The sequence below is a fragment of the Taurulus bubalis genome, assembly GCF_910589615.1.
Source record: "Taurulus bubalis genome assembly, chromosome: 7".
Taxonomy (NCBI): Eukaryota; Metazoa; Chordata; class Actinopteri; order Perciformes; family Cottidae; genus Taurulus; species Taurulus bubalis.
This window is the reverse complement of record NC_136595.1, coordinates 5,400,590-5,410,589: the sequence shown is the minus strand read 5'-3', so window position 1 is coordinate 5,410,589 and position 10,000 is coordinate 5,400,590. Positions and strand designations below refer to the sequence as shown.

The 10,000-nt window shown below is 44.0% G+C and overlaps 1 protein-coding gene across 1 annotated transcript in view; it reads right to left on the bottom strand.

Moving 5' to 3' along the window:
- mccc1 (methylcrotonyl-CoA carboxylase subunit) overlaps positions 1 to 7,733 on the bottom strand; it is a gene marked incomplete at its 5' end in the record, with an annotated part of 8,237 nt that extends 504 nt beyond the window's left edge. Inside the window, 19 exons of the mRNA XM_079221007.1 lie at positions 1 to 651; positions 774 to 845; positions 1,563 to 1,670; positions 1,951 to 2,088; positions 2,632 to 2,681; positions 2,894 to 2,980; positions 3,086 to 3,302; positions 3,526 to 3,635; positions 4,058 to 4,241; positions 4,332 to 4,459; positions 4,560 to 4,641; positions 5,032 to 5,143; positions 5,229 to 5,350; positions 5,483 to 5,630; positions 5,838 to 5,959; positions 6,156 to 6,251; positions 6,398 to 6,537; positions 7,195 to 7,238; positions 7,678 to 7,733. The exon at positions 1 to 651 is cut by the window's left edge and continues 504 nt beyond it. Of these exons, the coding sequence (XP_079077133.1) occupies positions 523 to 651; positions 774 to 845; positions 1,563 to 1,670; positions 1,951 to 2,088; positions 2,632 to 2,681; positions 2,894 to 2,980; positions 3,086 to 3,302; positions 3,526 to 3,635; positions 4,058 to 4,241; positions 4,332 to 4,459; positions 4,560 to 4,641; positions 5,032 to 5,143; positions 5,229 to 5,350; positions 5,483 to 5,630; positions 5,838 to 5,959; positions 6,156 to 6,251; positions 6,398 to 6,537; positions 7,195 to 7,238; positions 7,678 to 7,733 (2,145 nt within the window). The 3' untranslated portion in view covers positions 1 to 522. The remainder of the gene's footprint in view (positions 652 to 773; positions 846 to 1,562; positions 1,671 to 1,950; positions 2,089 to 2,631; positions 2,682 to 2,893; positions 2,981 to 3,085; positions 3,303 to 3,525; positions 3,636 to 4,057; positions 4,242 to 4,331; positions 4,460 to 4,559; positions 4,642 to 5,031; positions 5,144 to 5,228; positions 5,351 to 5,482; positions 5,631 to 5,837; positions 5,960 to 6,155; positions 6,252 to 6,397; positions 6,538 to 7,194; positions 7,239 to 7,677) is intronic.
- Between the last annotated feature and the right edge of the window lie 2,267 nt (positions 7,734 to 10,000).

Below are 10,000 nucleotides of genomic sequence, written 5' to 3'. Positions count from 1 at the left end.
AAAGTGGTTGGATAGTTTTCAAAAATATATGATATGAGCACAAGAAAATCTAAGTATTTTGTCTGATTTCACACTTGCTATTCCACCTATTTATTATCTTCTGCTCCAGATTTGCCACCACTGACAGAAACAAAGAGGGGACTAAGAAAGAAGAAATAAAATGCTCACAGAAGTTTCCAGAGATTCACTGATTCAAACATATAAACTCAAGAGAAAGAAGTGCAGGGACAAACGAAAGGTAGTCGACATACAGGTGTGTTGTGATATTGTGTTTTGAAAGGCAACTGTGCATGAAAGTGGAACCCAGGAGCATTTCAGGTCACGGTAAATGTTCCTGACCTTCCTAGAAGCACATGGGATCCCCAGGGTGGAAGCATCCGTCTGCAGCTTCAGACTGAAGACTCGTTCTCCCAGCAGAGACTCGGGATGTGATGGAGACCAGGCTCGTTCAGATTGACTCCCTTTCCCTCCAGCCGTCACAGGAACTCATCAGTGTATTCGTGGTTGTGAGTTCGACTCCGTTTACTGGCTGCTGCCCTCCTCCCCCTCCCCCTCCTCCAGTTCGACCAGAGGAGCGTGGCGGTTGGCCTGAGATCCCTCGCTGAAGAAAACCCTCTTGATCACGCCCGACTTGGGCGCCCGGATCGTGTGCTGCGGAGACAAAGACAAAACCACGTTATCACAAACGCAGCAGAGGAAGCGCGCACCTGAGACGTAAAGGTGACAGACTATAAAAGAGACTATGGGAGGCGGAGCCAGAGGGAGGAACTCACCTCCATCTTCATGGCGATCATGACCATCAGAGGGTCTCCGACGGCCACTTGGTCTCCGACCTTCACCATCACCTGAACACAACACAAGTCGGTTATTTGTCTGGACAGAGGACACTCGGGGAACTCCTCGCTCCTTCAGCTTGTGACCTGGGAGCCGATCTGAGCGCTGCATCTTAAAGGACGTCCCAACTCCTAAGGAGTCCATCTCGAGTAGGAGCTATAAGCAAGGATGCATTAAAGTGTCCTTTGCAGAAGCCTTTTTGGCACCTGTGATGTAGTTGCAGGTGCTGTTTTGTATTACTAAGTTTTAGTTTTCCAAGAGGATCAAATGTGCGATCGCACGTTCTGCCCCTCACCTCAAGCTGTTCTTACCCTCTTCATGACATTTCATCATGTTTTGTATCGTTGACTGTGCGCTACAGATAGCCAAAGGTACAATCGTAAATAATACATGTCACTTTATCATGTTGTATTATATACAGATTGTAAAGCCCTCCAAGGCAAATTCGTACTGAACTGAATTTGTGTAGTACCTTCTAAAAACATTTGTAGAGCTTTAATTCACAATAGATAATGTACACACACATTATTTTATTGTCAATTGAATTAAAAGGCCTATTATTTACAATAGTTTGCATACATACTGTTGTAATAAAGTGATGTGAAAGGACTATATACATTATTTAATGAGATGACTTAAATGTAGACAGATGTTTTTTGGCCTGCAGACAAATAATCAGATTCCTTTGCTTGACCAAAATGAAATCGATAACACAGAAGCGAGCTCACCTTCTCTATGGTCCCCGTCATCGGGGCCACGGCTCCGCCTTGAGCCCCGGAGCCGCTCACACCGGCCAGGTACTTGGGCACCGGAGCCGACGCCTGGGAGCTGCCCTCCTGCACAACAACAGAGGTCAGACAAGAAATAAACGATTGCCACAACAACAGCTGTGTGGAATTACTATAAACTAATAAATAATACAGATTTTAAATTGGCAGAGGCTCACAAAGACCGTAGTAAATATAGAGTTATAAACAGGTACGTTAGCAAATGAGTTCTGCCTTCGACGACAGTATACGAGGAATGAAGAACATTTTTTATGATCTCTGCTTCACGGACTTATGGAATTAATAAAATGCTAATATACAAGTGAATAAATGAGTGGTGGGAACGCACCATGGAGAACAGGTGCACCGTGTTGTCCAGGATCACCAGTTTGGGTCGAGACTTCACGCCGTTGACGGAACAGCGAAGGAAAGAAGCTCCGCCTTCCGTCTCCACCTCTCCGGTCACGCTGTACACCTCCTCTGCAATCTGAGAGGAGAAATGCATTTATGCATAAATATGAAGGAGGCATTGGCCCTTCATTCTTGACCTGAGAGACAATAGTTTGGCTAAATAATCTTAACTTATGGTCCATGTACTTAGCTTTCTGGTATTTTGCAAGAGCATCTCACAGCGTTCGTCAGCCAATGGACTTGTCAATATTTAATTTCCACAAACTCAACAGGATCGTTAAATAATGAACAAAATAAAATATAAGTAATTGAAAATAAGAAATGACAAAGTGTATTTTTAACACCGTTACATTCTCCCCCACTGAATGTTATCAAACATGAGCACCGACTACAGAGTGCACCACATAGAAAACATCACAAGGCGACAATTTACAAGTAAAGGCTGTGAGATGTGGATCAAACTACTTTCCCCAACGGTCATGCTCAAGTACATTTAAAATAAATGGGCGAGCATTTGATTATAGAAACAAACACAAGCGTAAAATAAAGTGGGTTACAGGCGGTGTTTAAAAACACCCCAAGCTAAAGATACGAGACAAACAACAACAACGTAGCTTACCTCCATCGAGTAGCTGCCATCTTTGTTGTACAGGACGACCACATCGACTTCTAGAAGACAGCAACACACAAGAGGAAATGATCTGAACAGGAAGGCATTTAAATGTGTTGCAACCCAATCTGAAGAGTCTGTGGTGCATAGTAGAGGAATAAACACAGATCTCTGCAGTCCCATCACCTTTGATCAACATTCTATATGTGTCTTTTTTTTCCTCCTTTATTCAGCCTCCTCCTTCCTCCACATGAACCTGTCTGGAACTTACTTTTGTCTCCCAGCTGTAGCGTCATGTTTCTGTTAAACCCAATGTTGCTTCTCCAGCCGCTGCTGAAGCCGAATGGGGAGAAGGGGTCTGAAACACACACACACACACACACACACACACACACACACACACACACTTAGTATGCTACTCTCTCCAAGTCAAACGTGCCATGAGGGAAAGGTTCCCCCTCACCCGTGGAGGTCTGCGTGAACGCCTGTGTGTGTTTCCTCTCCTGCAGCAGCAGACCCAGCGCTGCCTGGCACAAGCTTTCCCCAGAAGGAGCGATGGCAGCGGGGAAGAGGTCTGCGTAGTGCTGGGGGATGAAACTGGTGGTCACGTTTCCAGCCTCAAACTCCGGGTGGCCCGAGAGACTCAGCAGAAAGTCAATGTTAGTGTTCAGTCCAACGATCTGAGGACAGAGAGGGTGCAGAGAAAGGTGACACACACACACACACACACACACACACACACACACACACACAACCTTGAAGTGTCTACAGTTCCATTTTTAGCATGAATTATTTGTCAAATGTTACTTGGAATGCTCCACCGTGAGGCTGTCAGTGTGTGTGTGTGTGTGTGTGTGTGTGTGTGTGTGTGTGTGTGTGTGTGTGTGTGTGTGTGTGTCTTACATTGTACTGTCGTAAGCAGTACCGCAGCTTCTTTAAGGCAGCAGATCGGTCTTCTCCCCACACCACGAGCTTAGCGATCATTGGGTCATAATGTGCCGACACCTCGTCCCCTGAAAGCGAGCACACACACACACACACACACACACACACACACACACACACACACACACACACACACACACACACACACACACACACACACACACACAGTATCTGTTACTGCAATTGTGTATCAGTGCCAAGTGTGATTGAATAATTTTTGATCCAGTTTCTCAAAAATAACTAAAAGAGTAACACCTGGACGGAGTCAGTTCCCAGAGACCTTTTTACTTAATTTATTTCTTTATTTTTGTGTGTGTGTTTGTTTCGTGTGTCTGCCAGCGCAGCTATTGTGATACATCATATAATGTCAGTCGGCAGCAAATTGGACACTTTGATTTGATTCTGTAAAATAAAACATGAGGTGCTGTTCCATAAAGAATGTAAAACTATCCGCGTAAACACGACCAGAGACTAGATCTAGACTCCCTACCTTCCCGGACTCCGGTCTCTATCCGCGTGTGTTCGTCTGGTGAAGGCGTGGAGAGATGCAGCAGAGGCCCCGCCCCCGGGAGGAAGTCGTTGTCTGGGTCCTCGGCGTAGATACGAGCCTCGAAAGAGTGGCCCCTCAAAACGATGTCGTCCTGGAGGAGAGGCAGGCGCTCCCCTGCTGCCACCTGGAGGAGAGGTACAGCGAGATGATCAATGCAACTGAGACCACAGCGTCCGATTGGAAAAAGGTCACGTCCTCCACCCTCCTCCCTCACCCTGAGCTGCCACTCCACCAGGTCCGTTCCAGTGATCATCTCAGAGACCGGATGCTCCACCTGCAGCCGGGTGTTCATCTCCATGAAGTAGAAGTTATGCTGGGCGTCCATTATGAACTCCACCGTACCTACACAGGGATATAATAATAATAATAATAATAATAATAATAATAAATAATGTCTGTGTGCTGTGATGAGGTGTGTGCAGGTGTGTGTCATGTGTCTCACCTGCTCCCACATAGTTGACAGCTTTGGCTGCTTTAACGGCGGCCTCTCCAAGTTTCCTCCGCACCTCGGGACTAATATCAGGCTGAAAAAAAACAAAATATATATATAAAAACAAATAGAGTCAACAGTTGACACAAACTTATTCAAGTCATAGTCACCCTAATATCCAGTTTCTGGATTGTTTTAACAGAAGTGGACTGAAGTCTGTGAAGAAGCTTTGTGGGTTCGGGACAAACAGATTTCCAATTCCTTGTTGGACATCGTTCATAATGAGAATACTTTTAAAAACCAGTTTAACTTTCTTGAAGAAATTGTACTTTCTTAATTCTTCTTGTTCTGAGTTTGTACTCATGGTTGAATGCACTTATTGTAAGTCGCTTTGGATAAAAGCATCAGCTAAATGAAATGTAATGTAAGGAGGGATTGGAAACAGTACAAAGAGATTTTAGTGCCACGTGCTACAGTTCCTCACCCCCGGTGCTTCCTCTATGATCTTCTGATGTCTTCTCTGGACGCTGCAGTCTCTCTCAAACAGATAAACCGCGTTGCCGTGCGTGTCCCCGAACACCTGCACCTCCACATGCCTACGGGGGACAGGCAGAGGAAGAGAAGGACAGATTAGTCTTCAAATAAACATAACAAGGTGGTAGGAATTATCATCATCATTACCTGGGATCCTCTACAAACTTCTCCACCAGCATGACATCATCATTGAAGGATTTCCTGGCTTCTCGTCTCGCCGACTCCAACTGCTCCAAGAAGTCTGAGTCTGACCGTGCGATACGCATCCCCTAAACACACACACACACACACACACACACACACACACACACACACACACACACACACACACACACACAGTCTTATGTTTCCAAAGGTTATGACATTGTCTAATGTGTTCAGGCTCGTTCACGTCCTCTCACCTTGCCGCCTCCTCCACGGACCGCCTTGATCATCACAGGGAATCCAATCTTGGCCGCCTCTGCTTGCAGCCTCTCGTCTGATTGGTCCTCTCCATGGTAACCACCAATGATTGGCACCCCAGCAGCTGCCATGATGTATTTGGATGTGCTGAAGACGGAGGCAAAGCAATAAAAGTGACCGCTAGTATTGCTGGTTTTACTGAATGTGTTTACGTTTCCATTTCTCGCTGTATTCTATAAACTGTTGACACCACTACCTCCACTGGGCTCTATAATGTTTCAAGCTATTATTAAAACATAACAAAAATGTTAATGAGACAAATGGAGATAAATGTATATGTTTTGTGGGTGTTACCTTTTAATGCCCATGTCCCGGATGGCAGAGGAAGGCGGCCCGATGAAGATGATGCCTTCCTGTTTACACGCCTCCGCAAACTCAACGTTTTCTGACAGAAAGCCATAACCGGGATGCACCGCCTACAGACACAGACATGTTTTATAAAACAGCTCATTTAAATGTCAAAGAACCATTGCTGGTTCAATGTCAAAGAAGAGTAGTTCAACACGAAGGACGGTTAAAGGTTTAAAAGACCTGAACGTCATGATCTATAATTCCTTTTGAAGGAAAGTGACAGCATCACTTCTCTTCTCAAAACTGTTCACAACGACTCACATGGGATCCAGACGTCTTGGCTACTTCCAAAACTTTCTCCATTGACAGGTAACTCTGCTGGGAGGGTGCAGGGCCAATGTGGTAGGCTTCATCTGCCTACACAAACAAACAGAGCAGAAACAAACTGTTTTCAAATGAAACCAACTAATGCAATATAAACTATATTGGAATGGATGTGTCTGAGGAAGAAAGCTTCAGACGGACAATACTAAATGACAGCGCTCCTCTCTGCAGCCGCTCACCATGGCCACGTGCATGGAGTCTTTGTCCGCGTCGCTGTACACCGCCACGGAGCGGACGCCCATCTTCTTGGCCGTGCGCATCACACGACACGCAATCTCCCCTCGGTTGGCGATCAGCACCTTCTCGATCCTCCCCACCCCTGAAGGAGACACAACAGACTCGTTACAGCTTCTTTCAAAATACAAAAAAAACTATCTTAAAATGTACTTAAACAAACAGGTTTTAAAGGGCTTGAAAGCATCACTGCCCACGGTCTGTGTGAGTAGAGTTGTGATTGTTTAGGCAACAGGAATGTGCTGCACAGACAACAGCGGTTTGGGATCCACAGGTAATAACTTTATAATAACTTGATTTATATAGCACCTTTGCTCTACAGAGAAGCAAAGCATAAACATAACTTAAATACCAGTAAACAAAAAGGGCCGTAAAGACAATGAATACAACAAAACCAAACAAATAATCAAAAAGAGAAAATAGAGTAGAAAACAAAAACAAACAAATAAATCAAATATACAAACAAAAACAGGGGAACAAAAGAACTGCATAATAGATCATAAAAGGACATAAAAAGATCACTTAAAAGCAATTCTATAAAAATGGGTTTTATTGAATGGGTTATTGGCACAAAATAACACAATAGTCAGATAGCGAATCAGCAAAGATCTTTAACTACCATCAAGAAAACATATTACATATTCTCTGTTTCCATCTTTCTAGATGTGAGGATGTTGTTTTTCTCTGTTTCCTATAAATGAAAATGTAACATGTTTTGTTTAGGACTGTTTTCTTCTCTCACCTCCTGAAACGAGCCGCACACCTCTTCTGGTCCATGACAGGTTTCTGAGGAGAGGAGAGGACACATATTCATATTCATATTTATGTCACTGACATTCAAATCTGTACTCATAGCTCATAGCATATAAAATAAGCACAAGTCAGTCCCCATAAGTGAACTGACTGACAGCTATAAGGAGTATAACGAGACTCCATGCTAGCTGACAGTTATTTAACCTTCAGCCCGGATCAGAGTTACTAGCAAAACAAACAAGCATTGCATCAACTCGTTGGCGCTGAGGTGATAAATGACGCGATGCTGTCCTGTACAGCAGCGACGAGCAGCAGATAAATAACAATGTTGTGTTTTCTGAGAAGTAACTCAGACGTGAAGTTAGCGTCACAAACTTTAGCTTTCTGCTAACGTCCAGAAGAAGCTGTTGGAGGCAGCGGGCTGTTTTCACACGAGAAGCACAGCAGACATGTGACGTGTTCATGTACTCACTGTGCAAATGTCCTCAGACTCTGCAGAGTTGGGAAACTCAGAATAACTGCAGCCATGGCTACCAGCTGCTGAGGCTCGCTGCTAGCTAGCTAGCTAGCTGACTCGCTAATGACCAGCTGAGGAGGAAAAGGCGAAGCGGTAATTAAAGAAACGGCTCAAACACCGTTTATTCTACACTAACTGCAACAAACCTCTCAACTTGAAGCACACGTAAATAGTAGGGGCCTTAAATGATTACACTTGCACGAATAAACACTGCCACATGCTTGTAAATATCTGCTTTTAACATTTATGACCTTTCCAAGGACTCGTAGTATCGAGCGGCCAATGAGGAAGAAGGATATGGAGGCGGGGAGGAAGAAGCAGCAGTGGCAACAAGCCACCAGCAGAGGGCGACGTCTCTCCCTCAAACAGGAGGTGAGGGCCAGTTAGTCAAGAAAAGTCACTTCAGAATAATAAAATAAAAACCATTTTATTGTATGTTTAACAAGAATACTTGGCCGTAAAGTAGTACAGAAAGTCTTAAAAGAAAATGTGTGGGGGAAAAAAAATATTATTGAACATTCACACTGGTTAAACGACAATATGTTTGAGCTATGTATTACATTTGTAGTTTAATGTATGTTGTTTGTGGAATTAAAGGCTCTATGATCCCACTTCCCACTTCCATTTTATCAGTGTCACACAACAAAGATGTTTAATTGAAAGTAGAATTAACGATAGAAAATAATGATATAAAACAAAATCAAATAGGTCAAGTAAATGTAACACAATGTTTGCAGTCATAGTTATAATATCAGACAATACAGTAGTATTATTATTTGAACAATCCCAGGAACAAAAAGTAACTTCTGAGTTAAGGAGAGCAATTTAGAAAACTTTTTGTAACAGGAACAAGTATAAAACATTTTTTCAGATCTCCATCCAGTTCCTCATGGAGCTCAGAGCCGCTCGTATCCTCCTCTGCGGCGGTCTTTGATGAACAGGAAGGTCAGCACAACGATCAGACACAGACCCACTACTGTGGCCCCGGCGATGACGGGGAGAACGCGTTTGTTAAAGTCGAGCCGACACTCCACCTCTGAAACATACAACAGGACGAGAGCAAAATACAGGGAGCAGAAAGAGGACAATTATTTCAAACAGATGACGACCTTCATTTCTGCATAAACATGAGTAATCTCCAATCTGATTAAGCTACAGTTGTGAAAATGTGTACGCAGTACGCACACTAATTCTTGCAGTGCAGCGATTGTGCACAGCAGCACTAAACAGCTGTAGTTTCAGGACAGATTGTCACAGGTCTAACTCAGTCCTATAGGACGAACAGTCATCACACCATCTGATGCTCTAAAATTCCATCCTCAAAAATGGGAAGCGTGTAGTTTATCCAGACAGCTTTATCTTCTATATAATTAAAAGGGTCACCAACCAGGTTTTCCCATCAGATTATACTTGTTGTATCGAGCCAAACTCCCTGCATCTGGCCCAGAGGTCTGAGAGAAATAAAGACAATAAAACCTTATAGAAATCATAGTATTTAATCATTGCTTCATAGCTTCCTGTTGACTAGTCCACCATGGCAGAATAACACTCCACTGGACTTTGTTCCTCTATAGCTATGAGTTTTGAAGATAACAACAAAACAGAAGGAAACCAGCCCATATCAATTTAAAAATGTATGACTTTTCATGCATGAAAATCTGGTGCTCATAATGATGTATTTGTCCTTGTGCTTTACTTGGTATTAACACACAAGCACAGAGCAGACTCTGATGCTTCGCTGAGGCGTCTGTCCAATGAAGACAATCAACTGTTACGTTTAACCCATAGGACCACATTCACAAGACTGTCTTCCCAAACAATAATATGTATTAGAGTTTCTGCAGCTTGTAAATATGGTTATAATTCTAGATCATAGAGCATTATAAAACCACGTGCACTAAGTTAAACTTGAACCCCTGCTTCGCTGAACCCACATGGTAATCCCAGTCACCTGAGCCATCCTGCAGACTGAAGGCCTGCAGCTGCAGAGCGACCAGCTTGACGCTCAGCGCCGCCGACGTCTTCAGCCGTTGCTCAGACTGGCACTTGAAGCTCTGTCCCCGACCTGCTGCGAACAGCTTCTCACGAGCCAGCGCTCCTGAGTACGTCTTGTCTGGGAGGGAAAGGAGGGAAGACGGGGACAGTTGAATTCTTTGTGTTCCAAATCAGAAACACCAGCTGGATGGTATTTCTTATTGTCCTCTCTCTACGAGGACTTACTGGCACATCCTGGGCAGACAGGCAGCGGAGACACATGAGCAGTCAGATTGTCCACGTA